The sequence below is a fragment of the Mesoplodon densirostris genome, chromosome 7, assembly GCF_025265405.1.
Source record: "Mesoplodon densirostris isolate mMesDen1 chromosome 7, mMesDen1 primary haplotype, whole genome shotgun sequence".
Classification (NCBI taxonomy): Eukaryota; Metazoa; Chordata; class Mammalia; order Artiodactyla; family Ziphiidae; genus Mesoplodon; species Mesoplodon densirostris.
In genome coordinates, this window is record NC_082667.1 from 7,583,560 (window position 1) to 7,610,000 (window position 26,441).

A 26,441-nucleotide genomic window follows, 5' to 3' on the forward strand; every position below is an offset into this window, starting at 1 on the left:
AAGCACCACTAGTACCCTTGAGACTGTATGATTGATGTGGAAGTCACACATTAACTTGTCTCTCTCCAGAAAACAGAGTGACTTGAAATTTATCCTTGACTTTAGCCTACTTGCAAACCAACACATGAGCCTGCCACAGGTTCATGCATGCTGGCAGAAGACAGGAGACTCCTGGGTCAGAGAAAAAGGACCTTCTTACTCATGGCTGGAAGCATTAATCCAGATACAGCAGATGTATTGATTGCACAGACTCTAGTCTGCAAGGAAGAAGTACAGGAGAAATCTACCATCCATAGCAACCTTGGTCAGTGAATTGAGGCTCTCCTGAATGCCTTCTGGGCAAAGGTGGAAAGGCTGATGCAGAGAACTAAGGAGCGAGCCACCTGGCTTTCTAAGGTAGATATGATGCTTTATGGATTTGTTCATCTGGGAGGTATGGTTGAGGTCAGTACTGCAAGTTGGCTTCATCCTGCTGCTTGTAGTTCTGTTGGTAGTAGCTTTAATTAAATGCTGTATGACACAAATTGAACAGATTTGGTCCTAGCCTCTGTTGATCAGATTTGCCAACAGAGTGGTGAACTCATGGGAAAATTCGCCCAAAGCCAAGACAGTGTAGAAATGAGGGGTGGATATTACTGTAAGACAATTCTCCAGGGATCTCTTGAGTTTCTGCGCATTTTGCAAGCGAGGCAACTGACTGCCTTTGTCCTGGACTCTCTTCTCAAGGATATTGGTGCAGTGAGTAGCTGTGGAAGATCGAGACAGAATCTCCCTCCAGTGCAAAGGGCAGTCATTAGAAAAGACTTCTTAAGTTTAGCGTCCTCTCCCATACCACAGTCCACTGTGTGCAGGCGTCTATCTAGGTCACTGGTGCCACCCCCACGGGACCTGGGGACAAGAGGACTGATGTTAATATGCTGATGATCATGCTATTTACTGTGCCATGAATAATGGTCCTTTGTCTCTGACCCAGGAAACTCCTGTCTTCTGCCAGCATGCACGAACCTGTGGCAGGCTCACTTGTGTTTGCAAGTAAGGTAAAACCTCGGACCCGGGACTTCCCTGGCGGCGCAGTGGTTAAGAATCCACCTGCCAATGCAGGGGATACAGGTTCGAGCCCTGGTCCAGGAAGATCCCACATGCTGCGGAGCAACTAAGCCCCTGCACCACAACTACTGAGCCTGTGCTCTAGAGCTGCGAGCCACAACTACTGAGCCCGTATGCTTCAACTACTGAAGCCTATGTTCCTAGAGCCTGTGCTCCACAACGAAGAGAAGTCACCGCAATGAGAAGCCAGTGCACTGCAACGAAGAGTAGCCCCTGCTCGCCGCAACTGAGAAAGCCCACGCGCAGCAACGAAGATCCAATGCAGCCAAAATAAAAAAAATAAAAAAATAAAAAGACTCCACACTCCTAATGCAGGGGGCCCAGGTTCGATCCCTGGTCGGGGAAATAGATCCCACATGCATGTCACAACTAAGAGTTTCCATGCTGCAACTAAGGAGTCCACAAGCCACAACTAAGGAGCCTGCCTGCTGCAACTAAGACCTGGCGCAACCAAATAAATAAAATAAAATAAATATATAAAAAATTAAACAAAAAACCCCAGACCCATCATAGTCCTTGACAAGGGAGCAAGCACACAGAAGGTCTCAGAAGTGCTGGTGGTAAAGCCCATTCAGACCAGTAACGGTGGGTAGACTAGCTGTTTGGGAAGCGTGGGACCCTTCCCTACCCTCATGTGAGCCAGCCCAACATCTGTCCCTACCTGTGGCACAGTGGATGTGGCAGTAGTTAGGCCTGTCCCTGAGTAACAGCACACCCCACGGCTGCATATTCACACACAGCTCAGTTGCAGGTCCCGCTTGACTGCCTTATCTGGTGGGTCAGGTTCACATGGCAACGAGTGGCCTATGCTGTGTAACCGAGGTTCTGAAAATCGTAACTGGCATTATTTTATTATCACAGCAACAGGCCTCCAAAAGGGGTCGACTTTTCTTCTTGGCTTTCACTGCAATGTGAATTGACCTGACGTTTCTGGGAAACAAGAAAGGACTAGATGATACAGTAGCAAAAATAATAATACTCAACTTTTGGTGTATTTTTTCTTGGGGCCGGGCACTATACTAAGAGCTTGAATTATCTCCTTTAATCCTCAGGACAAGTCTGTGAGTTATGTCTCCCAATGTGCAGGTGGAGAAGCTGAAGCCTGGACAGGTTAAGAGATTTAGTCACAGTCACCCTGCTGGGATGTGGCAGGGCTGTGACCCCATCTGGCCAGCGCACGTCCAGAGCTGGATTCTCACCAGTGACTTTTCCTGGGTTCGGAAGGTGGAGACGGGGGGCAGGGCTGAAGATCCTCTCTGACTGATCAAGCATGAAGATTGGTTCATTGCATTTTCCAGTCCCATCTCTCAGTGCCCTTCATCACAGCAGGGGCACATCAGAGGGACTCAGTGACAGTCACTTTCAGTAAAGTGTCTTTGAAGAGAAATGCTTCAGGGCAGAATGGTCCCCTCCAGGCTTCTGAAACTTCCAACCGTCATCTTTAGAACCTACAACCCTTAGAGCCATTTCTTTCTTCAGAGCCTAGAAGCTTCCCAAAGACATTCAGAACTGAGAGAGGTGACACGGAGCCTGGCGCACGGTCAGCCCTCTTTCAATGGTATTCTCCCCCTCCCCCCAGGCAGCCAGCTCCCACCCACAGCCTACTGTGGACCCCAGACCCAGATAATGATGAAAAGAGCTAACGTATACTGAGGACTTACCGTGTGCCCAGCATCCAACAAGGGCTTCACGAATGTCAGCTCCTTTGCTTCGTTGTCTAAAAATGAGGAAAGGAGGCCTAGAGGAGAGGAAGAATTTCTCTAACGCACACAGCTGGTGCAGGAGGATCGAATGCCAGAAAACCACCACCGTGTTATGCTGCCTTCTGAGATGAAACTTCCCTCACGCAGGCTGCTGCTTTCTCGTCCAGCCAGTTCCCCTAAGGAGGCATTGGGGGCCCTGGGTTTGGGTTCTGGCTCTGCCATTAACCAGCCATGCAACCTTGGCCAAGTCCCTTGCCATCTCTGAGCCTCAAGAACCCCTCTGCACAAAGGAACGCTTCCCTAACATTTAAGCAGTCTGATCATTCCCCAGGGCTGGGGTCCCAGGGCTCTTCCTTGCCACATTCTAGCAAAGCCCCTCATTGCCCTCCTATCTTTAGGACATTTGTGGGACTCCGCTCATTCCTCCCTCCCAGGAGCACTGTGTAGGTTTTGGATCAGGCCAGCTTAAGTTCAATCCCCACATCTTACTCACCAGATGATGCAAGTCTAATTGTTCCGTCTTTCAGAGTTTTGTGGTCTCAGTCCATTCAGTCAATCAGCAAACTTCAGCACCCTCTGCGTGCCAGGCCCTGTACTAGGATCTGGAGGCAAGGCTGTACCTCCCTGGGAGGGTGGTGAGATGCACTGTAAGTAACCAAGCCCACAAAGAAGAATCTTTCAGGCTGTGCTGAAGACCAGCAGGAAACAAAGCGGGGATCTGACCCAAAGGGCCGGGGGTGGCTGTTTTAGAGAAATGCCTTCTGGAGGCACTACCCCAAGACATGAAGGATCAGACCACGCCGAGGATCTTGCAGGCCCAGGTGAGCAGACAGAAGCTGCTGGACGGTTTTGTTTTGTTGTTGCTGTTTTGTTTTGTTTTTTAATTAATTGTTGGAGGTTTTTTAAGCCGAGAAGGATCATGGTTGGAATTAGGTTTTTGTTGGGTTTTTTTAAATTAATTAATTAATTTATTTATTTGGTTGCGCTGGCTCGTAGTTGCAGCAGGAGGGCTCCTTGGTTGTGGCATGTGAAATCTAGTTCCCTGAACAGGGATCAAACCCGGGCCCCCTGCATTGGGAGTGCGGAGTCTTAACCACTGCACCACCAGAGAAGTCCCTGGAATTAAGGGGGGGGTTGTTTGTTTGTTTTTATTTTTGGCTGCATTGGGTCTTTGTTGCTGCGCACGGACTTTCTCTAGTTGCAGTGAGCGGGGGCTACTTCGTTGCGCTGCGCGGGCTTCTCATCGCAGTGGCTTCTCTTGCTGCGGAGCACGGGCTGTAGGCGCGCAGGCTCAGTAGTTGTGGTGCACGGGCTTAGTTGCTCTGTGGCATGTGGGATCTTCCTGGACCAGGGCTCAAACCCGTGTCCCCTGCATTGGCAGGTGGATTCTTAACCACTGTGCCACCAGGGAAGCCCTGGAATTAGGTTTTAAGAGGTGACTCTGGCACCAGGTGGAGGAGGGACAGGATCAGGCATAAATGGCAGTGGGGAGCCCCGTTAGGCAACAGAAGTGACCTGGACTGACCACAGAGGTCATGGTCTCCTTGGACTTGCAGGAGAACTTACCTCTAGGAGGCATGCTGGTCGATTCTAGGAAGATGGGGTGGCTGGATGTGGTGACACAGGAGATGCGGAGAGAAAAGGGGGACAGGCCACAGACACTACCTGCGTTGGACTGTCGCAGTAGTCCTGCGGATCCACTCTGCATCCTTGTCTGCCCTGCTTCATGCCCCGAGGCTCACCTTGCCTGCTGTGTTCCCTCCCCAGACCCCGCTGCCCGCAGGCTTCCTTTGGGGTTCGGCCCCTGGGGGGCCCAGCTGGACAGGAGGAAACTGGGGGTAATATTTATTTCCGCAGTTCCCTCCCCGCAGGCTGCACGAGGACAGGTTCCACCGGATTGTGCTGAAGGCCGCAGCTCCCCAGGGCAGCCCCCCTTCCAGCTCCAGCTCCTGTGGCTGCAGACTTAGGTTAATGTTCATCACCCACATGAGGGTGCCCACTGCTGGGTTCCTGATGAGCGTGAGGAGTTTGGTAACGACAGTAGGTAAACTTATGGAGCCCTCACGATGTGCCAAGCACTGGGCTGGGTGCTTGCCCTCATGGCTCCTGGTGGCTCAGTTCCCTCAACAGCCCCGAACAAGGGCTGCCTTCCCCTGCCTTCCCCACATCCTACTCTCAGCAGCATTAGACAGCCTTGGCCACGCCCTCCTCCCCAAACACTCGCTCCTCTTGGCTCTTCCTGCGTCACACTCCTGGTTTTCCTCTCTCTGCTCCCTCCAGCTGCTCCTTCTAAGTCACTTCTGACTCTGCCTCCTCTTTCTGATCTGGGAGTGGTGACCTCCCGGGTTCGCCTTGGGCCCTCTTCTCTTCCCAGCCGAGCCCACCCTTTCCAATGGCCATAAATGCCCCTGTAGGCGGAGGACCCCAAGTCTGTGTCTCCAGGGCAGACATTCTGTTTGAGCTCCAGACCCCTGGATTGAGACGTCTCCCCGTGGATGACACAAGCATCTCAAACTCGGCAAGTTGCAAACAGAGCCCCACACTCTCTCCCAGGTCTCCCTCTCTTCTGCCGCCTTCCTCACCCACCCAGGGGCTCAGGCCAGACACCTGGGAGCCATTCACACCCGCCTCTTGTGCATCCTCCACTTCACCTAGTCTCTAGATTCCACCCCCCAAACACATCTCCACTGCGTCCAAGCCGAGTCCTCTCTCCTGGGACGATGGCATCAGCACCCCCTCTTGCTCTGATACAGCCCCATGGCAATGAAAATAAAACTCAGATTCCTCACCGTGGCCTCCCGCCTCCACCTCTGGATGCTCTCTCTCTGCATCCCCACCCCGTTGCTCCTCTGACCTTCTCTCAGCTCCTAGAAGAAATGAATCTCTTTCCTACCCTTCACCCCGCATGCCCCTGTGTAAATTGTCTCCTCAACACAGGCCCCTCGACCCCTCGGGCCTCCTACAGGCTTCCCCCCACCGCCTGGCTGTTAACTCCTGCTCCTCCTCCAGCTCCTGGCTCAAAAGTCCCTTTGGGCTTCCCTGGCGGCGCAGTGGTTGAGAGTCCGCCTGCCGATGCAGGGGACACGGGCTCGTGCCCCGGTCCGGGAAGATCCCACATGCCGCGGAGCGGCTGGGCCCATGAGCCATGGCCGCTGAGCCTGCGCGTCCGGAGCCTGTGCTCCGCAACGGGAGAGGCCACAACAGTGAGAGGCCTGCGTACAGCAAAAAAAAAAAAAAAAAAAAAAAGTCCCTTCGTCAGAAGGGTTTCCTGACCTCCAGGTCCCACCACCTCTCTTGTTCCCAGCTCCTTAGTCTTCTCTGTTCCAGCACCGGCCTCTGTCCCAGCCTCAGCCACGTATGAATTGATTTGTCAGATGTCTGTCTCCTCCAGTACAGAAGGTCTGGCAGGGCAGAGATTCGTTCTACTTGTTAGCAGGAGCACGCAGGAGGTTCCTAGTCTGTTGAGTGAATAGATCCCCATTTTACAGGTGAGAAAACTGAGACTCAGAGAGATTAGGACTCTAACCCTGGTCTGTTTATGCTGTGTTCCAAGGGCCAGGTTCAGATGAGTATGGGGGAAAAATGACTAGAAAATGCTCAGCCCTACACGTGGCAAGTGGTGAGCACTCAGTACTATTTCCTGCCTCAGTGTGGGACCAGAGCCCCGAGGGAGTGTGCGGGCAGCCCTTACACACCCTCCCAGCCCCCCTGAGGACATGGGATGGCCCCCATCCTACCTCTGCAATACCCATGTGAACAGGGCCTGAGCCCGCTGAGCAGTTCGGGCAGGGGTCCACCAAAGGGTCTCCCTCAGTTCCCCCAAACGAGCCCACCCTCAAGGTGAAAACCATGAGTTCCTTGCACAGGTGTGCCTGGAGGCAAGTCCCTGAACCCCCTTTCCCTCAGTCAGACTGCAGCTCCCGTTCCCCTTGGAGAGAGAGTGTCACCCTGACTTGGCTGTGTCCCACTCTGGATGTACCCTGGTCACACCCACCCCCTGCTGAGTTCTGTGAGTCAGAGAGTGAATCCTGGGGTCTCCTGGCTAGGTGCCCGGGATATAGCCTGGGCCCCAGGGCACTGCAGCCCTCAAGGGCCTCCCTTCCAGACCAGCGGACAGGCCTGGCTCCTCTCCAGCCCTGACCAAACTCAAGGCCCCCCCCCCAGCCCCTGCCAACCCCTGCCCTGGGGCCCTGCTGTGCCCCTCCCCAGCCCTGGGGCCCTCAAGCATCACCCCCCTCCTCCCGGCTGTTAGCCTGGGAAGGGGGCCAGGCCCTGAGCTCAGACCTTGGCGATTCCAGAGTGTCTGAGGCCCAGAGCCAGCCCCGCCAGCCCGGCCAGACAAGGCGAAGGGGCGGGGGCAGGGTGGGCATCAGGAAGCCATTTAGAGGGGGGTTGGCAGGGAACCTGGATTTCAAGCTTTGTTCCATCTGCTCCTTTTCTGGACCCCGCGGGCTTCTTCCTGGGACCCCGCTGGGGCCCTGGCTAAGGGGTGCCCCCTCCTCGAGCCCTCTCCTCCAGGGGGAGAGGACAAGTACTAATAAGTGACTTCGGGGTGGTGAGACCCCCACATGTGCATGGGAGGCTGCGCCAGGGCTGAGAGGCGTGGGTTCCAGCCCCACCTGCTCCCACTACCCGCGCGACCCTGGGGCGAGGCCCATCTTCCTACCCCAGCCTCGGTTTCCCACTTTGATGCTGCCAGGCGGAGGTGGGCGCGGGCCTTCCAGCCCCGCCCGGAGGAATCCGGCGGGGCGGCCAGCGGTCCCAGGTGAGGGCTCTCTGGAGCGGGCCCAGCGCGGCGGCGGCGGGTTCCGGCGGGGCGGGCATCTGGGGCGGGGACCGCCCCCCAGCCTCCACCCGCCCGCACACCCTCGCTCCCCCAGGCGGCAGCGACGACGCTTTAAACAGAAAAAAAACTGTCTCCCTGGCTCGGGGCCAGCATCCCAGCCCCCCTCGCCGCCGCCGCGCCGCGCTCCAGCCAGGGAAAACAACTGCTCACTTCTCCCTGAGTCCGCCCCGCGCGCTCCCTGCTTCCCGGCGGCCGCGGGAGCCCAGCCCGGCCGGGGGAGGCGCGGAGCGGGCCGGCCGCCCGGCCTTCCTCTCCCCTCGCTCCTCCTCTCCGCCTCAACTTGCTCCGGCCTCCTCGCTCCGGCCTCAGGTTGGGGCCTCCGCAGGCCCTCGGCCCCGGCTCGTGGCTGGGCTCCTTCCCGGGGCGGTGGAAGTTTCTGGGCTCCCCGCAGTCCAGCTTCCATCTCTTTGCCTCTCACTGGGCCCGCGCCCGCGCCTGCTGTCCCCTCCCCGCGCGCTTCCTCCCATCCTCTCCCTCGCTGCCCTCTCTACTCCTCTCCCGGGGCTCCCGGCTTGCGGTTCCCCTCGGGCGCCGGGACCATCGCCCCTGCCCGGGCGCGCCCCCCGGGTCCTGCGGCCCCGGATGCCCGGGGCCCGTGGGGCTGCTGGCGGCCTGGCCCCTGAGATGCGCGGGGCGGGGGCGGCGGGGCTGCTGGCGCTGCTGCTGCTGCTGCTGCTGCTGCTGCTGCTGGGCCCGGGTGGCGGGGCCGAGGGGGGGCCGGCGGGCGAGAGGGGCGCTGGCGGGGGCGGGGCGCTGGCCCGCGAGCGCTTCAAGGTGGTCTTTGCGCCGGTGATCTGCAAGCGGACCTGTCTCAAGGGCCAGTGTCGGGACAGTTGTCAGCAGGGCTCCAACATGACGCTCATCGGAGAGAACGGCCACAGCACCGATACGCTCACGGGCTCCGGCTTCCGCGTGGGTGAGGGCCGGGGACACGGGCAGGGGGAGCGGGGAAGGCAGGCACCCGGACAAATGCGGGGTGCCTGGCAGCGTAAGCCACGTAGGCCACGTGACCCTGGGGGTCGTGGGTTGAGAGAGCAGAGCCTGAGGGCCTGGGGCCCCAGGTGCTTCAGGGGGCTTGGGAGGCTGGAGTGCTGGGGCCAGAGTTGGGAGGGCTGCATGGAAGCCTGGACTTTACAGCTTTGGGTTGGCGTTGAGGCCTAAGGTGTGGGGTGATGCTGGGGTCCTGGATGACACAGGCCTCTAGGAAAGTGCTGGGTCCTGAGAGGGAGGCAGGGTCAGCGGCAGGGGCTTTTGAGGGATGTGAGCCGGGGGCAGGAGGTCTCAGAGAAGGGATAAGTATTCCCCCAAGAAAGAGCCTTGCTGGAAGAAACAGGAAAAGTCTTTAAAAACTGTCTAAAGTAGGGCCTGCCAGTGGTAGACACCTGCATTCTCTGGGAGGAGGAGCTGAGGTCAGGGCTGGGAGTGAGGGAATTAGTTCCTGGCAAGGTCTTAGAGGGGAGGGGCGTTGAGGCCTAAGAAGTGGGGAGCAGGCCTGGAAGTCGGGGCTGGTTTGGGTCCTCAGCCTCTCCTCTTCCTGATGCCCCATCTGTGCTTCCCCCATACATCTTAACAGCTCTGCCTCAGAGTCTCCCCTCAACAAAGCCGTGATAACTTCCCATTTCCACCTGGAGTCCACCCCTTCCCCAACATCTCTCTTCAGAGGACCAGGCCTGGGCTCAGCTCTCCTCCCTCAGGGCCCTGTGGGCCAGGCTGGGGGAGGTGTCCCAGCAGTAATTACCCTCCTGGACAGGGTAATTAGGCCAGGCTCAGGATGGCACCAGCAAAACAGCCCCTCTTACATGTTCCTATACTCATGTACCCACTCAGACCTGAGGAACCCCACATCTGTGGGGTTCTCATGAGATGTGCATGTGTGTCTGTGTGCAAGTGTGCGCGTGCGTGCTTGCACATGACACACCCACGGGGGTATGCCCGGCTTTGGAGTGGCACACTGGGATCAAGTACTAGTTTCTTTGTGTTGTCTTGGGTGCATGTCTGCAATCACTATGGGAGTGTTTATGTAAGCCTGTGTTGGTGTCAGAATGAGTCTGTGCATGTGTGTGTGATGAGATGGCTGTGCATGTGAGTGTATGTGGGCCCGGCCTCCCAAGCCCCCTGGCCATCCTGCCCAGGCTGCTGTCTCCATCCGTGCTGCCCACATCCCCCAGGCTCGGCGCCCAGGCCACAGTGGGCGGGTGTCACAGGGAGGTCACCCTCACCGCTATGGGTGACTCATTGGGAGGCAGGAAGGAGAGGATCCTGCCTCCCCCGGCCCAGGACACACCCCTTCTGCCCTGAGAGACTGGCCCCAAGAGGCCGGGCAGGATGGGCTGGGCTGGGCTGGGATGCTCTTAGCCAGGCCCCGATGGCCATGCATGTGGGCCATCCCTCTGAGGCCCTTCAGGTGTCCAGAGAGCCTCAGCCCCACCTTCCCATCCTGGGAAGTGAGGGCAGCCATGTGGCAGGCAGGAGAGGGACTGGGCCTGGTGTGTGAGCTCAGGTCCCCAAGGCTGGATTTCGGACATGAGTGTGTGACAGGAAGACAGAGATCCCATCCTCTCACGGAGCCACTCCTTCATTCATTCCCCCAGCACCTCCTCTGGCATCCAGAGCTGAGGCAGAGGGTGGGTAGGATCTGAGGAAAGGCTCTCTTCCTGGGGGAGGAGCTGAGCCTGGAAGGATAAGATGTGACTATGCAGAGATGGGGGACAAGGCTCTAAGGGGGCGGGAAAGGCATGATTGAAGCCAGGGAGGCAGAAGATGTGGTACATTTATAGGGGACGGGAGATGAGTCCTGGAGCATAGGGTGCACACAGAAAGAGCAGGGGGGGATAGGCTGAAAGAAGGTTCCTTCTGGGCCACGTAGAGCAAGGAAGCAAGCTGTGAGCAGGGGTGTGACTGTGCCAGAGCTTTGCCTGAAGCAAGTTTCTCTGGGGGCGCTTGGGATGTTGACAGGCAGGGGAGTGGCAGAGGGCTTGGGGAGGAGGGACGATGGATTATGAGATATTACAGAGGCCAGAACTGGCCGGAGTGGGAGCAGGAGAGATGGAGTATCAAGGCTCGGTTATGAGTGACTGGGCAGGTGGGGATTCCCAGTGGTGGTTCAAGGCCAAGTGGAGGTGGGGAGGCAAGATGCTGATTTCTGATAGGGTCCCCTGGGTGGAGGTGCTTAAGAGATGTCCCGGAGAGGGATAGCTCAAGTTGGCAATGGTGAGGTGTGGGCCCTGGGATGGCAAGACAAAGAGAGGGAGTGAGAGCCCAGAGAGGGCTGAATCAGGGGAAGAATTTAGGGGTGAGGAGGAGGAAGCACCAGAGAGAGATTGGATTGCCAGGAAAGGCCTAAGGGGAGGGAAAGGCTATTCCATCATCATCATCATCATCATCATCATTTGCTACTACTTATTAAGGACCCACTGTGTATTAGGCACTGTGTATTAGGCACATTTGTACAGGCTTTGCCCCATTTAATAGACAGGACAGTCCTACAGATGAGGACACTGAGGCACAGAGAGGGCAAGTAAGTTGCTCAGGGCACACAGTTGGCACATGGCCTCCTAGCTAGGATTTAAGTTGAAGACTTGACTCCAGTGGCCCCATGGGTATAAGGATGTTGGGGGACTTACAGGGTAGTTTCTGTGTGTGTGTGTGTGTGTGTGTGTGTGTGTGATGTGTTACAAAAACCAGCTTCCCAGGGAGGACAGAACTGGTGGGTGGCAAGGAAGCAGGGAGGAGGGGAAGAGACAGGATGTGGGTGAGGGCCTGGGCCTGGGGGCTGGGGACAGGGGTCTGCCTGGGCCCTGACGCACCTTTCCTCCCCAGTGGTGTGCCCTCTGCCCTGCATGAACGGCGGCCAGTGCTCCTCCCGAAACCAGTGCCTGTGTCCCCCGGACTTCACCGGTCGCTTCTGCCAGGTGCCCGCTGGAGGAACTGGCGGGGGCACTGGCGGCTCAGGCCCTGGGCTTGGTCGGGCTGGGGCCCTGTCCACAGGCGCGCTGCCTCCCTTGGCTCCGGAAGGCGAGTCTGTGGCCAGCAAGCACGCCATCTACGCGGTCCAGGTGATCGCCGATCCGCCGGGGCCTGGGGAGGGGCCCCCTGCCCAGCATGCAGCCTTCCTGGTGCCCCTCGGGCCAGGACAGATCTCAGCGGAAGGTACCAGGCAACGGGCAGACCCCAGGAGGCCGAGGTGGGCGGGCACTAGGGTGGCAGGTCCCGGGCGGAGGCCAGCCCTGGAGAACCGCCCGCACTGCCAACCGGCGCTGCGGGGCAGCCCTGAAGCCGCTGTGTCCCGCCCCCCAGTGCAGGCCCCACCCCCCGTGGTGAACGTGCGCGTCCACCACCCGCCCGAGGCCTCCGTCCAAGTGCACCGCATCGAAGGGCCCAACGCCGAGGGCCCGGCCCCCTCCCAGCACCTGCTGCCGCACCCCAAGCCTCCGCATCCTCGGCCACCCACCCAGAAGCCCCTGGGCCGCTGCTTCCAGGACACGCTGCCCAAGCAGCCCGTGAGTGAATCCACAGTCGCCGCTGGACCGGCCCTTCAGTCTCTCGGGGCTGCCCTGTTCCAACCCACCCAGATTGCTCGAAACTGGGGGTGCCCTGCAGGTTGAGTGGAGGAGGAAAAGGGCCTCCGGAGGGAGGCCAGGTGGGGGCCGGGCACCCTGTGACCCCTGTCCACACTCCTCTCCGTAGTGTGGCAGCAATCCCCTCCCCGGCCTCACCAAGCAGGAAGACTGCTGTGGAAGCATCGGCACAGCCTGGGGCCAGAGCAAGTGTCACAAGTGCCCCCAGCTGCAGTGTGAGTGCCGTGGCTCCGTGAGAGCTCCCACTCCCCACAGGGTGGCTCCGCCGACACCCCTCTCAGCCCTGCAGTGGGGGACCCCAGTCCAAGCAGCCTGAGCCTCTCACTGCCCACCCAATTCCCCTTAGCGTCCCGCCCTGCCTGTCCCCAGTGCCCTCCCTTCCCTCTCTGCAGGCCCCCCAAGGTCCTCTCCTGCCATCCTCTCCTCTCTCTGTAGACACAGGGGTGCAGAAGCCAGGGCCTGTACGTGGGGAGGTGGGCACTGACTGCCCCCAGGGCTACAAGAGGCTCAACAGCACACACTGCCAGGGTACGGCCAGCTGGAGATTCTGTGGGCTGGAGGGGTAGGCCGGTTGTCACTGGAGGAGGTCCTGTGGTGGACGAGCGGGGAGGTGGGGGAGGGGCAGAACCCTGAGGTCCTTGGAGCAGCTTGCTGTCACCCTGTGGCCCCAGACTGGAGGGACCAAACTCTCCCTTACCACAGACATCAATGAGTGCGCGATGCCAGGCATGTGTCGCCATGGTGACTGCCTCAACAACCCTGGCTCCTATCGCTGTGTCTGCCCACCTGGCCATAGCTTGGGCCCCTCCCGCACACAGTGCATCGGTGAGACTGGGGGATCCTTGGAGGTCAAAAAGCATGGGTGGGAGGTTAAGCCTCCAAACAGTAAGGATCAGAGGTCACAGAAGTCAAAGTGGGGTCAAGGGTTGACTTCAGGTGAAACAAGGCCCAGAGCAGATAGGGTCAGGGATCAGTGGGTTCAGGAGTTGCATGAGATCTGGGGTTAGAGGTCGCATGGGGTCAGGGATTATATGGAGTTAAGGTCAGATGAGACAATGGGCTTGATGAGTGGGAGGGATAAAGTCTAGAACAGCTAGAATCAGGGGTCAGTGGGGTCAGTGGTCACCGAAGTTTCAGGTGTTACATGAGGTCAGAATAACACAGGTTTCAGGGGTCATATGAATTCAGGGTCATGTGCGATCAGGGGCCACAAGAGCCTTAAGCGTTGTCTGGGCCAGAGAGGCAAGGTCTGGAGCAGATGGGAAGGGGGATGTGGGCAGTGTTCAGGCCCAGATGCCCATGCCCACCACTGGCCCCTGCAGCGGACAAGCCAGAGGAGAAGAGCCTATGTTTCCGCCTGGTGAGTCCTGAGCACCAGTGCCAGCACCCGCTGACCACGCGCCTCACCCGTCAACTCTGCTGCTGCAGTGTTGGCAAGGCCTGGGGCACCAGGTGCCAGCGCTGCCCAGCTGATGGCACTGGTGAGCCTGGGGCATTTGTGGCTGGGGGGCTGTCTGTGTGCCTATCCAGGAAATGCTCACTTCTCTGCCCCTTGCTCTGGCCGCAGCTGCCTTCAAGGAGATCTGTCCAGCTGGGAAGGGGTACCACATCCTCACCTCCCACCAGACGCTCACCATTCAGGGTGAAAGTGACTTTTCCCTTTTCCTGCACCCTGATGGGCCACCCAAGCCCCAGCAGCTCCCTGAGAGCCCCAGCCGGGCACCACCACCTGAGGACACAGAGGAAGAGAGAGGTCTGGCCTGACCCCTCCTGTTACCTGACAGTTGCTGAACCCCTAGGTCTGACACCTTGATCCACAGATATGACCTGAGTGTAACCTCTAACTCCTAGTCCCAGACCAGCACTGACCCCCAGAGCTGATACTCTGACTCCTAACCAATGTTGTAACTAACCCCAGTATTAACCCCTGCTCAACAGAATTTGACCATTTATTGCCCTCCAGATTCAATCCTCTGACTCCAGGACCCCTTTGATTTCCAGACCAGGGCACTAATACAGCTCAAATGCTGCCCCTAGATCTGACCTTCTGACCGCTGACCCAGGGATTTGACCCTGGCTATAACCTCCCAAGCCAAGGACCTTGTCCAACCATTGCTTCACTGACCTGTGATGGAAACACTCCCTGACCTCAGGATCTAACCCTTGATGCTTGATCCAGAGACATGATCGTTGAACTCTTAGGGACCCTGACCACAAATACCCAAGTGCCAATCCCAGACTTGACTCCCTTCTCCCAGCCCAACACTTAACGGCCCCATCTTCTTCCCTTCTAGGGGTGAGCACAGACTCAGTGAGTATGAGAGCCCAGGTGGGAGGGGCAGGGAGGCCAAGGAGACACAGAGGGCTCATGTTGCTGTCACCCGCAGCCAGTGATCGAAGAGCAGTCCGCGCAGCAGAGCCATCCGACTGTCACCACATCTCCTGCCCGGCCCTACCCTGGTGAGCTGGGCACCGTAGGAACCAGTCCTCAAGGGCTGTCACTGCCGGGGAAGTTCACAGTCTAGGCACCAGGGGGCGGTGAAGCTGGGTATGAAGTTCCCAGCCGGTGACCTGCGGAGAGAGTGACGGCGCTCTCAGCTTCCTCACCAGCTGACGAGTGTGCCCTGCTGCCTGCAGAGCTGATCTCCCGGCCCTCGCCGCCCTGGTTCCTGCCCGACTTGCCCCCGTCCCGAAGTGCGGTAGAGATCGCCCCTACTCAGGTCACAGGTAAGACCCGCCCACCTAGGCCACGCCCGAGGTAAGCCACGCCCCTAACTTAGTTTTTCTCCTCCCTTACCCCCTCCAATCATGCCCGAGCACTAAAACATCCAGGGTTTACTGTGTGCCAGGCCCTGGGCTGGGCGTTGTGGAAGCCTCAGTGTGCAGCAGAGATCCCACTCTGCCCTCAACTGATCCGGGTATTATGGTGGTCCGCCCAGGCCGAAGGCATTTATTCATATATTCTACAACTATCTATTGAGCACCTACTATGTGTAGGCACTGTTTAAGTGCTGGGGATACAGTAATGAGCAAAACAGACAAAAGTTCCCTATCCTTGTGGAGTAGACAGACAACAAACAGATCAATGAGTCCAAATCTAGTATGTCTCATAAATGCTATGAAAAAAAAATAGAGAAGAAGGAAGGAAGTCTGGGCGGGGGGTGGGGTGATAATATGCGCGGTGGCAATGAGAGAAGGCTTTCTGAGCAGGGCTTTAAAGATTGTTAGAAATTAACAACGAGAAGTGGGAAAGAAATGGGCGGGCTGGGAAAAAGGACATTCCAGTTTGGGCAGAAGTTTGGGCAAAGGCATGGAAACATGAAACCCTGGTTTCATGGAGCGGGGAGAAACCACACACACAGATCAGTGTTTCTGAACTAGGGGAGGACCGGCTCAGGGAGCCTTGTTAAGAGGCTTGGGTTTGATCCCAAAGGCTGTGGGAAGTGTCTGCAGGGTTTTGGGCATCGTAATAATTGCTAGCTATGGCTGAACAGTTGCCCTGGGCCAGGCACTGACTGAAGAGTTTTACATACTAAATACCGTTTACCCTTCTCTGTGAAGTGGGCACTGTTAGCCTCATTTTCCAGATGAGAAAATTGTGGCTAAGGGAGGTTCAGGGACTGGTCCCAGGTCACACAGCTGAGCCAGATTCAAGCCCATGTCTCTGTGGACTCCAAAGCCACAAGGAAGCCACCAGCCTGGTTGAAAACCGGAGGTTAGATGAGCTCCTGGTGGAAGGTGACTGCCCTGGAAGTCTGCACAGGCTAGGAACCACCCAGGGACAGCCTGGGGGCTGTGGGAATGTGGAGGAAGAGACACATGCGGAGGCATCTCAGAGGAGGGAGTGTTAAGGATGCCTAGGGAGAGGCCCTCAAAGAGAACAGCCTGCAAGAGCCCACTGGCCAGGTGTGTTTGGGAGGGGGTACAGTTCAGCATCAAGGCCTGGGCTGCATGGGGCAGGGCTCAGGGGAGGGACCATAAGGAGGGAGAGGTGGAGGCAGGGAGTACTAGGAATCATAGGAAATAGGGTGAGGAGGATTCCTGGATCTGACCACTTATGCACAGCCGTGTGCGAGCCAGGATTCCCAGGAAACCAGCTCCTGTCTGCCTTGGGAGGGGGAGGAAAACACCTGTTCTGGAATGGGGGGCGGGCAGGTCCCTAAGGCAAGGGGGTGTTGGTTCACTGATCTAGAGGATGTTTGTGTGGGTGAGGCTGCAGGGTTTGAGGTATTGAGGTGACTGGGGTCAGGGTATCATAAGTGGGGATAGAAGTATCAAGGTTTCCTGGAGTTGAGGAGTTAGGGATGTCAGGGACCTGGGGTCATGGTTTGGGGCTACTGGAGGTTGTGATGTTGGGGTTATCTGTGATGGAGGTGTGGGGAATCCTAGGATTGGAGCACCCGAGCTTAGGGTGCGACCCGGCCCAGGTATCCGGGTCGTTAGTAATGGGCTATCCAGGTCCTCCCTGGGGACGTGGCAGAAAGTCAATGCTCCCTGCCTGGCCCCCCAACCCCGGCAGAGACGGACGAGTGCCGACTGAACCAGAACATCTGTGGCCACGGGGAGTGCGTCCCGGGACCCTCGGACTATTCCTGCCATTGTAACCCGGGCTACCGGTCGCATCCGCAGCACCGCTACTGCGTGGGTGAGCGTGGCGAGTGGGTGGCGCGGGGGCGGCCCTGGCTCCCGACAGACCTCTGACGCCTCCTCGCCCGCGCGCCCTTCTCAGACGTGAACGAGTGCGAGGCGGAGCCGTGCGGCGCCGGGAGGGGCATCTGCATGAACACCGGCGGCTCCTACAACTGCCACTGCAACCGCGGCTACCGCCTGCACGTCGGCGCCGGGGGACGCTCGTGCGTGGGTGAGCACGGCCGGGCCGGGGGTGGCGCTGGGGCTAGGTGGACCCGGGGGGCTCTCCCGACCGCATGTAATCCCCTCCACCGCCTTGCACTCCCCTCGCGCCCCCTTCCTCCCGCTCAGACCTGAACGAGTGCGCCAAGCCCCACCTGTGCGGCGACGGCGGCTTCTGCATCAACTTTCCCGGTCACTACAAGTGCAACTGCTACTCCGGCTACCGGCTCAAAACCTCTCGACCGCCCGTGTGCGAAGGTGGGGAAGACCCCATCCAGACCGCCGGGGGTCCTCAGCGGTCCCTCGGCCTGGGGTGGGGGCGGAGGGCCTCACTCCCGTCTCTGCCCAGCTCTGGGCCTCTCAGAGGTTTCGGTCCGGAGCCCAGAGGGCCCGCTTCGCCTTGTCGATTTATGACGAAGGGAGGCCCTGCCGAGGACCCTGAGCGCCTGGCCGGCCACGTTGTCCCCAAACGAGTCCTCTTCCTCCCTACTGTGCAGACATCGACGAGTGCCGAGACCCTAGCTCCTGCCCGGATGGCAAATGCGAGAACAAGCCTGGGAGCTTCAAGTGCATTGCCTGTCTTCCCGGCTACCGCAGCCAGGGGGGAGGGGCCTGCCGCGGTGAGGGCGAGGCCTGGGTCCGGGGTACGGTACGGGGCGGGGCCTCGAAAGCAAATGGGCGGGGCCCTTTGGGAGTCGCCCCTGTGATGGGGCGGGGCAAATGGCGGTGGGAGTCACCTCCAGACTGGGCTTCCTTCCCGGGAGTAGAGGCCCCCCCATCCCGGGCGGAGGGGGCTCCCACCCCCTCACATTGCATCATCCGGTGGGGCGGAGTCCGAGGCGAGCCTTCTCCGCTGCAGACGTGAACGAGTGCGCCGAGGGCAGCCCCTGCTCTCCCGGCTGGTGCGAGAACCTCCCGGGCTCCTTCCGCTGCACGTGCGCCCAGGGCTATGCGCCCGCGCCGGACGGCCGCAGTTGCCTGGGTGAGCTCCAGCCCTCCCCGCCCTGCCACCCGCCACCCATTCACGCGCCGAAGCTGGGGACTGGGTCACCCCGTCTGGCGGACGGGTGGTTAGGAGGTAGCTAATTCACAGACGCCGCCCCTTCACTGATCCACTCACTAGTTTCCTCAGCGGACCTGGCGGAGGAGGGGGCGAACAGAATTTCTACGTAGGAAGGTTCTTAAGAGGCAAAGCTTGAAGCTGCGTTTGCAAAGCACGTTACTTAAATCTGATGGGGGGAAAAAAGATATAAAAGAAAGGGGATGTTAGTAGTCCCCCCGACACTAATGTTTCTTATGTATCCGGAGGAAGGCTGAGGGCTGGGATTCAGAGAAACTGGAGAACAATAGACACCAACTGTAGAGCGCAGGGCTGTAGGACTGGATGGAGTTTGGGTGTTCCTGGGAAACCTCAGCGGGCCTGGGAGAAGGGGAGGTCTGAGTGCTCTTAAAGGATCAACAGGAGTTAGCCAAGCGAAGAAAGGTGAGAGGGAAGAGCATGCCAGGCGCAGCGCCAGCGAAGTCAGAGGCAAACACCAGCACGGAGTGTACAGGGAATGTAAGGTGTAAGCAGGGGATGGGGGCTGAGGCTGGCCGGTGAGGGGCAGGTCCCCACCCCCTGAAGGGCCCACCTAAGCCCTGCCCAGGAGGTTGAGCTTCACCCTGAGGATATTAGGAGGCACCTGAAGCTTTTTTTGTTTGTTTGTTTGCGGTACGCGGGCCTCTCACTGTTGTGGCCTCTCCCATTGCGGAGCACAGGCTCCGGACGCGCAAGCTCAGCGGCCATGGCTCACGGGCCCAGCCGCTCCGCGGCATGTAGGATCTTCCCGGACCGGGGCACGAACCCGTGTCCCCTGCATCGGCAGGCGGACTCTCAACCACTGCGCCACCAGGGAAGCCCACCTGAAGCATTTTAAGGGGAAGAATGACAAGACTGGCCATTTGTGTTAGAAAGTTCCCTGATGCCCATTGTGGAGAGTGGCTGGAGGTCTGGTGGGGACTCAGGACAGAGACAGTGGTGGACCTGATGAGAATAGAGGCCTAAGGATGGTCATGAGATTATGTGATATTAGAGAAATATTAGAACGCGTTACCTGGGCTGCTTGTTAACTGGATGTCAAGGTGAAGGAGAGAGGGGAGTAAGGGATCCTCAGGTTTCCAGTTTGGGTGATTCAGTGGGTTCTGCTCACCGGGATAGGGTCCCCTGGGGTGGGGCATGTTTGAGAAGGAAGACATTAAGTTTCATGTTGGACAGTTGAGCGGGTGGTCCCTGTGGGCCTTTCAGCTGGCAATGCCAGCAGAGGGTGGGCCATACTGATTGGAAACCTTGGGCCAGACACACCCAACTGGAACTGTGTATTATGGGGGTGTGGATCCTTGGGGTGTCACTGGGAGGGTGTGAAGCCTTGGGGTGTCACTGGGAGGGTGTGAAGTGTTGGGGTGTGCCCTGGGAGGAGCTGTGGAGACTTAGGGTGTCACTGGGGGTGTGTGGAGCCTCGGGGTAGGCACTGGGGAGAGCTGTGGAGCCTTGGGGTGTGAACTGGGGGCATGTGGAGCCTTGGGGTGCAGTCAAGTATGGTGGGTCCGGTGAGGGGAGCCTTGGCCGAGCCTTGTGGATACTGCCACGTCGGTAGAAGGCAGGGGAATTGGAGCACGAGATGGTGGAGCAGAGGTGGTGGAAGGGCCCAGGGAGCACTAGCTGAGAAGCTGGGGAGCGGAGGCATGCAGGGAAGAGGAGGATGAGGTAAATGCAACGGAGAGGTTCTTGTCAAATAAGAACTAGCTGGGGAGACGAGAAGGTCCCTGGTGGCCTTGGCAGGGTAGCTTCCGTGGCATGACGGGAGGCCAGAAGATGCAGGCAGCAAGTGAGGAGGAGTGAGACCTGGGGTCACCAGAGTGGGGTGTAGGCTGTAGGCTGAGGAGAACAGTAGAGGTTTGGAACTGCCCAAGAGCACGGGGGCTACCTAGGGGCTTTGGAGTGTCAAGGCTTGAGAGGAGGAGGAGAGGGTAGCGCTAGCCATGCTGAGGATCTGGCCGGGCTGGAGGCCAGAGGGAGTGGAGTGGCCCAGGGTGCTCAGCTTGGTGGCTGGCTCCAGCCCCGCTCAGCACCCAGGATCCTGAGAAGCAGGCTAGGGCTCTTTGCCAGACCAGTGAGGAGGAAGGAGAGGTGTTCATGGGCCCTTACTAGAGGAGGTAGAGTTGGGGGCTTGAGAACAGCGGAGGCAGTGGGAAGGAAGCTGCACCTGAGATGTCCAAGAGGGGGCGCATCCCAGCCCCTTGTACCGAGAGTGAGTGGCTGGCACTGAGGTGAGGGTCACAGAAACTGAGGGATGAAGGGCTGTAAGGTCAGAGGCTGGGCCTGGCTGTCCAAGTGGATGCTGAAAACTCCTAGGATGGGGAGGAAGAGAGAGGGAGAGGGGCTAGGAAGGTGGGTGCGGACAGCGATAGAGAGGCTGGCGTGGGGGCCAAGTGCACCCCAGAGGAAGAGTGTGGTTTGAAAGGGGTCTGGGGTGTGGGCAACGACCAGCTTCCACCAGAAAGGACTGCAGAGAAGCATGCTCTCAGAGCCAAGTCCCTTTACTGCACAAGCAGAACAAGTTACTCTGTGAGACCAAAGATATAGGGGAGCTTATTTACATGGGAAGGAAGGCAGCCATGGCAGCTGGGGGAAGGGCAAGAGCAGCCGTGAGAGCAGGTGGGGCCAGGAAGCCCAGGGCAGGATGGGATTGTTTGGTGAGAACAGATGAAGGATGGGGAGGCCAGAGTTCTTTGGAATCATACGTGGCCCAGGGTTCCTGGCAGCACCTGGCCTGGTCGTTAGGGCATAGTGTGCCACACAGGAGCGGGGTGAGGGTCCCATGCTTCTCCCCAGCTCCACTCACCTCAGCTCTGGTGCTCCAGGCCATGGGCAGGAGTGGGAAAAGGGTAGCAGAGGCCCAAGACCATCCCATCCTGGCCCTCTGACAGCCCCTGTGCTCCACAGATGTGGATGAGTGTGAGGCTGGGGACATGTGTGACAACGGCATCTGCACCAACACGCCAGGCTCCTTCCAGTGTCAGTGCCTCTCTGGCTACCATCTGTCAAGGGACCGGAGCCACTGTGAGGGTGAGGGGGGCCTTGAGCTGGGGGGCTGACCTGTTCCTCCCTACCCCAAGACCCCCACTGCCCAGGCCCCAAGCCCAGGGGCTACCTGTAAACAAGCCAGGCACTCCCATGGCCAGCCCCCATCCAGATCCAAGATGAGGCCTGGGGTGTGGGCCCTACCCAGGGCTCTTCGGGAAGCCATGGAAGCCTCAGGCTGTGTGTGATTGGGCCTAGCCCCTGAGATTCTCCCCCTCTTTGATTCCCTACAGACATTGATGAGTGTGACTTTCCCGCAGCCTGCATTGGGGGTGATTGCATCAACACCAATGGCTCCTATCGATGTCTCTGTCCCCAGGGGCATCGGCTGGTAGGCGGCCGGAAGTGCCAAGGTATGGGGGGATTGGCTGAGAGCTCCCGAGGAGCAATGGCAGGCAGCAGTAATCTCCTAGACACATTACTGATCTGTCTTTCCATCCATCCATCCACTCACTCATCCTTCTACTCTTTCACTGAAAATAACAACAGTGATAATGACAGTAATTAACGATGCTTATTACTATGTGCCAAATCACCCCTATATGCATTCATCCAACAAGAGTTTATTGAGCATCTAATATTTGCCAGGTTCTGTGCTATATACTAGATATTGAGCAATGACCCAGGGCTCCCAGCTAGGGGAGACTGACATGTAAATTGATTCTTACAGTTCAGGGTGCTGGGTGCCAAAAGAGGTCTGGACTAGTGATTTATTCCAACAGTTGAATTGGAACTTGAAGCATAAATAGGGTTCCCTAAGGCATAAATAGATTCCCTAAGCAGAGAAAAGCATGGGATGGTATTCCAGGCCCAAAGAACAGTATTTGCAAAGCACAGAGTTCTGGAAGAAGCTTGTTGCATTTTAAGGGAGAGTAGACACCTGTGCCCTAAACACAGAGCTGAGGGTGTTGGTGGTTTAGAGTAAAGGGTGATGAGACTTAAAGATATTGGGAGACCAAACTGAAAGTCCCCAAATGCTGAGCTGAGAGTTAGGACTTCATTCTGTTAGGTTTTATGAAGAATAATGCATTGAGTGTGCACACAACTACCCACATGCACAGACAGACACGAGTGGATTTCCTGTCGTGTGTACTTTGAAGTCACAGTGGAAATTCAGGCTCTGAACTTGTGTGAGGCCCTTGAGGCATACTCCCGGGGAAAGAGGGGCTCGTTTCCCTCTGAGTGATTCTTTCTGCTCACCTCACTCCCTGAAGACATAGATGAGTGCAGCCAGGACCCGGGTCTGTGCCTTCCCCACGGGGCCTGCGAGAACCTGCAGGGCTCCTACATTTGCGTCTGCGATGAAGGCTTCACGCCCACCCAGGACCAGCATGGCTGTGAGGGTGAGTGCCCTCTCGGCTTCCCCCTCAATCTAGACAACTCCCCTGAGCTGCAGCTGCGGCTCAGAGTTGTATCCTGGTCCCACCCTCTGGAATGTGGCGAAGAGGAAGAAATCTCTTTTTGCCTGGGAGAGCCCGGTGGGGCCAGACCTCGCAGGAGGGCCCTGAATGCCACATTGAGGATGGAGCTTGGCTTTCACAGGGCAGCTAATGGGAGCCAGGGGATGTGCGGGAATAGAGGGATGAGGTTGGTGGGCAGCGTGGACAGGCAAAGACATTCTGCAGGAACCTGAGCTGCTCTCCCCTCCCCTCAGAGGTGGAGCAGCCCCACCACAAGAAGGAGTGCTACCTTAACTTCGATGACACCGTGTTCTGCGACAGTGTGCTGGCCACCAATGTCACCCAGCAGGAGTGCTGCTGCTCCCTGGGGGCTGGCTGGGGAGACCACTGCGAGATCTATCCCTGCCCAGTCTACAGCTCAGGTCAGGAGCCGGGCAGGCCCTTTCCTTTTTCAGAGCCTCAGTTTCTTCATTTGGAAACGGACTGGGGGAGAGAGCCCCTCCCTGGGTAGGTGGGAAATGAGGCGAGAGCTCCGACCTGCGCCCGACAGCCAGCACACACGCGCTCAATCCTGCCTCCTTCCTTCCCCACGGCCACTATCTCGCTGTAGCTGAGTTCCACAGCCTTTGCCCGGACGGGAAGGGCTACACCCAGGACAACAACATTGTCAACTACGGCATCCCAACCCACCGTGGTAAGTCCCAACACGGCTCCGCCCACCTGGCATGCCCTGCTCCGCCCGCCGAGGTTTGGACCGCCCCGATCCCGCCAGTGCTTGTCAGTGGCGGGTACTGGGGTAAGGCCCGCCCACTCCCTCACCGACTGCCCCGCCCCTCCACAAAGCCCCGCCCCATCACTCTTACGTCAGCGTTCGGAAAAGCCCCTCGCACAGAGTTTTCGTCCCTTCCACCATAAGCCCCACCCACACGTTCTCCGCTGCGGGGCCCAAGTGGCCCCGCAGGTAGAGGGCGCGGGCGCCCACGGCCTGTCACTCCGCAGACATCGACGAATGCTTATTGTTTGGGGCGGAGATCTGCAAGGAGGGCAAGTGCGTGAACACGCAACCTGGCTACGAGTGCTATTGCAAGCAAGGCTTCTACTACGACGGGAACCTGCTGGAATGCGTGGGTGAGTGCAGCCGGCCCCCGTGGCCGTGGGAAAGCAGCCGGGAGACACGCACAACCACCCGACTCGGGGCCGGTTCCTACCACTCGCGCTTTTCCTCCTCTCAGACGTGGACGAGTGCTTGGACGAGTCTAATTGCCGGAACGGAGTGTGTGAGAACACGCGCGGTGGCTACCGCTGCGCCTGCACGCCCCCGGCCGAGTACAGCCCGGCGCAGCGCCAGTGTCTGAGCCCAGAGGAGATGGGTGAGGCCCGGGTCGGCCAGCTGGGGAAACAGGAGGGAGGCTGGCCGAGCCGAGCTGTGACTTCCACCCCTACCCACCCATCATCCCCCCGCTGCCCGTAGACGTGGACGAGTGCCAGGACCCCGCAGCCTGCCGCCCTGGCCGCTGCGTCAACCTGCCGGGCTCCTACCGCTGCGAGTGCCGCCCGCCCTGGGTGCCCGGGCCCTCTGGCCGCGACTGCCAGCTCCCCGAGAGCCCGGCCGGTGAGGGCAAGGGTCATCTTGGGTTCTCCAGAGCCCTGTCCGCCGCCTGGAGACCCGGGGCCGCGGTTCCCCCGAGGGTGGGTTGGAGCGGGGGAGGGCGCTCCTCCCTGACGCCGGGTCCCTCTCCGCAGAGCGTGCCCCGGAGCGGCGGGACGTGTGCTGGAGCCAGCGCGGAGAGGACGGCATGTGTGCGGGCCCCCTGGCCGGGCCCGCCCTCACCTTCGACGACTGCTGCTGTCGCCAGGGCCGAGGTTGGGGAGCCCAGTGCCGCCCGTGCCCGCCGCGCGGCGCCGGTGAGCCGGCCCGGGAGGGGTTGCCCGGGAGGGAGTTTGGGGCGGGAGCCGGGGTGAATCGACACCGCTGACGGCTGACCGCCCCCTGCCTTCTCAGGGTCCCAGTGCCCGACGTCGCAGAGTGAGAGCAATTCCTTCTGGGACGCGAGTCCCCTGCTGCTGGGAAAACCCCCGCGAGGTGAGTGTAAAGGGAGGGACAGAGGCGGGGTCCGTGGCCATCGCTGGGAGCGGTGTTGACGTCTGCATTCTCCCGGCGCAGAAGAGGACAGCTCGGAGGAGGATTCAGACGAGTGCCGCTGCGTGAGCGGCCGCTGTGTGCCTCGGCCGGGCGGCGCAGTGTGCGAGTGTCCTGGTGGCTTCCAGCTAGACGCCTCCCGCGTGCGCTGCGTCGGTGAGCAGGGCCGAGGGGCGGGGCAGTGGAGGGGCGGGGCCAGAGGCTGGCGGCAGGCGGGCGGGGCGGGGCCCTGCAGAACCCGCCTGGACCGGAAACCAAGAGCGCCGCGCGGCTCCGGCTCAGTCGCGAAGTCCGCACCTGTCAACCCCCACACCCAGACATCGACGAGTGCCGAGAGCTGAACCAGCGCGGGCTACTATGCAAGAGCGAGCGCTGCGTGAACACGAGCGGTTCCTTCCGCTGCGTCTGCAAAGCTGGCTTCGCGCGCAGCCGCCCGCATGGAGCTTGCGTGCCCCAGCGTCGCCGCTGACACCACCCTCGGTCTGGACCTCGGCAATCACCGAGGAGTTTCTGACCGACACTTGGGGCGAGCTCCGCCTCTCGCTTGTGCCCTGACTCGGGGCTCGGACCCAGGGACCCTTCGGGGCCCGCAGACCCCTTCCCCGAGCCCCATGTTCCAAGGGTGCCCATACCAGCTCCACCCGGTTCATAGGCAGATGTTGGGTCTCTGGCGCTGCCGGCCTTCCTTCCAGAGGGCGTTTCCCAGAAAGTGATAAATCAGATCGTGCCTCTTTACTCTGGGTTTTCGAAGTAAATTGATGTTCATGTCCGTGGTGGGCGCGGTCTCCGAAGGGCAGCACCAGACCCCAGCCTCCTCGGAGGGGCTAGACTGAGCCCAGCACAGGGGGTGCGAAATAGAATTTATTGTGGCTCTGATTATGTATATGTGAGATGTGCCTGGCCAGGCCGGCCGGGCTCCCAGGGTTTGTACAATAAATACATCTGCGGGGCCTGCTCTCCGAGGCTGGGAAGCACCCACACCCGCGGTTCAGTCCAGCTTCCGGGTTCCCAGCTTCATGGGGCCCTTGGCTGTCTTTTTCTCAGCGCGTTTCGCCTCCATCTCCCGCCTACGCTCCTCGCGCTTCTTCCGGGCTAGCTCCGCCTTGGCCTGTCCTGGGATCAAGAAGGGGAGGAGGGCTGACAGCGTCAGAACAACTGAAGTCTCAGCTTCCCGGCCCATGCCTGCCCCAGAGAAGGGTAGCCCTAGCCCATCAGCCAGCCAGCCCAGGGGAAGCACTTACGGCTCTCGGCCTCCAGGCCCTCCCAGTTGTCATCACCCCACGAGTCCCGCCTCGGCTGAAAAGGGAAGTGTGGGCTGGAGTGGAGGCCTACTCTCAGTTGAGGTCCACCCCAGGCCTGCACCCTCCCACTGGACAGGTGCCGAGTACCTGGGCACCAGCCTCCCGACGCACTGACAGGGCAGCAAAGGGGTCGCCTTTGTCACTAGGCTCCGGTCCACCCCAGTTGTACTCGCTGGCCAGCCGCGTGCCCTCAGGGGGTGGCTCCGGGGGGCTTGGCTCCTGCCAGCCCTGCTCCCATGCGTCCTCGGCTTCCCAGCTGCTCCAGTCTGACTCCTGGGATTTGTGACCAGGGTTGCTGGTCTGCAAAGAGAAGGAGGAGATAGTGCCAGAGAAAGGGAGGGAGGGGCAGGGCCCCACCCCCCACATACATGTACCCTGTCCCACCCAGCTCACCTG

The 26,441-nt window shown here is 59.2% G+C and overlaps 2 protein-coding genes and 1 long non-coding RNA gene across 13 annotated transcripts in view; 1 reads left to right on the top strand and 2 right to left on the bottom strand.

The window, feature by feature from the left end:
- LOC132493451 (uncharacterized) lies at positions 1–8,096 on the bottom strand. Of its 5 annotated transcripts, XR_009532985.1 has the most exons (7): positions 7,477–8,096; positions 6,084–6,268; positions 3,304–3,455; positions 2,769–2,845; positions 2,307–2,589; positions 1,769–2,037; positions 1–888 (listed from the first exon to the last, which is right to left on the bottom strand). It is a non-coding gene; the product is annotated as an uncharacterized LOC132493451 (long non-coding RNA). The 5 variants fall into 5 exon arrangements; XR_009532986.1 differs by having other exon boundaries at positions 1,769–2,589; positions 2,769–2,824; XR_009532987.1 differs by having other exon boundaries at positions 1,769–2,596; positions 2,769–2,824.
- On the top strand, positions 7,691–25,740 carry LTBP3 (latent transforming growth factor beta binding protein 3). Of its 5 annotated transcripts, none has more exons than XM_060103982.1 (28): positions 7,691–8,572; positions 11,476–11,805; positions 11,953–12,155; positions 12,343–12,448; positions 12,669–12,761; positions 12,936–13,058; positions 13,556–13,714; positions 13,801–13,986; positions 14,528–14,544; positions 14,621–14,693; positions 14,871–14,960; positions 16,753–16,878; positions 16,963–17,094; positions 17,214–17,342; positions 17,582–17,704; positions 17,944–18,066; positions 21,067–21,189; positions 21,438–21,557; positions 22,419–22,547; positions 22,859–23,026; positions 23,215–23,298; positions 23,604–23,732; positions 23,837–23,974; positions 24,076–24,216; positions 24,348–24,509; positions 24,607–24,687; positions 24,769–24,900; positions 25,062–25,740. In XM_060103982.1, the coding sequence occupies exons 1-28, from the start codon at positions 8,239–8,241 to the stop codon at positions 25,211–25,213; spliced, it is 3,906 nt and encodes a 1,301-aa protein (XP_059959965.1). In that variant the 5' UTR covers positions 7,691–8,238; the 3' UTR covers positions 25,214–25,740. The 5 variants fall into 5 exon arrangements, with proteins under 5 accessions (XP_059959965.1, XP_059959961.1, XP_059959963.1 ...); XM_060103978.1 differs by having other exon boundaries at positions 7,735–8,572; positions 14,832–14,960; XM_060103980.1 differs by lacking the exon at positions 24,076–24,216 and having other exon boundaries at positions 7,735–8,572; positions 14,832–14,960.
- Positions 25,517–26,441, bottom strand: part of SCYL1 (SCY1 like pseudokinase 1) — a 12,833-nt gene continuing 11,908 nt past the window's right edge. Inside the window, exons 15-18 of one of the 3 annotated variants that reach the window (XM_060103984.1) lie at positions 26,439–26,441; positions 26,133–26,345; positions 25,986–26,040; positions 25,518–25,857 (exon numbers count right to left, since the gene is read on the bottom strand). The exon at positions 26,439–26,441 is cut by the window's right edge and continues 66 nt beyond it. In XM_060103984.1, the coding sequence (XP_059959967.1) occupies positions 25,733–25,857; positions 25,986–26,040; positions 26,133–26,345; positions 26,439–26,441 (396 nt within the window). In that variant the 3' untranslated portion in view covers positions 25,518–25,732. Of the gene's footprint in view, positions 25,858–25,985; positions 26,041–26,132; positions 26,346–26,438 lie in introns of all 3 variants that reach the window. The other 2 variants (XM_060103983.1, XM_060103985.1) reach the window with 2 other exon arrangements.

Excerpts from the sequence above, each read along its gene's own strand:
- LTBP3 (XM_060103978.1), top strand. The coding sequence starts at position 8,239 with ATGCCCGGGGCCCGTGGGGCTGCTGGCGGCCTGGCCCCTGAGATGCGC. Across the intron at positions 17,095-17,213 it reads CGGGGGACGCTCGTGCGTGG|ACCTGAACGAGTGCGCCAAG; the intron begins GTGAGCACGGCC and ends CCTCCCGCTCAG. Across the intron at positions 18,067-21,066 it reads GGACGGCCGCAGTTGCCTGG|ATGTGGATGAGTGTGAGGCT; the intron begins GTGAGCTCCAGC and ends TGTGCTCCACAG.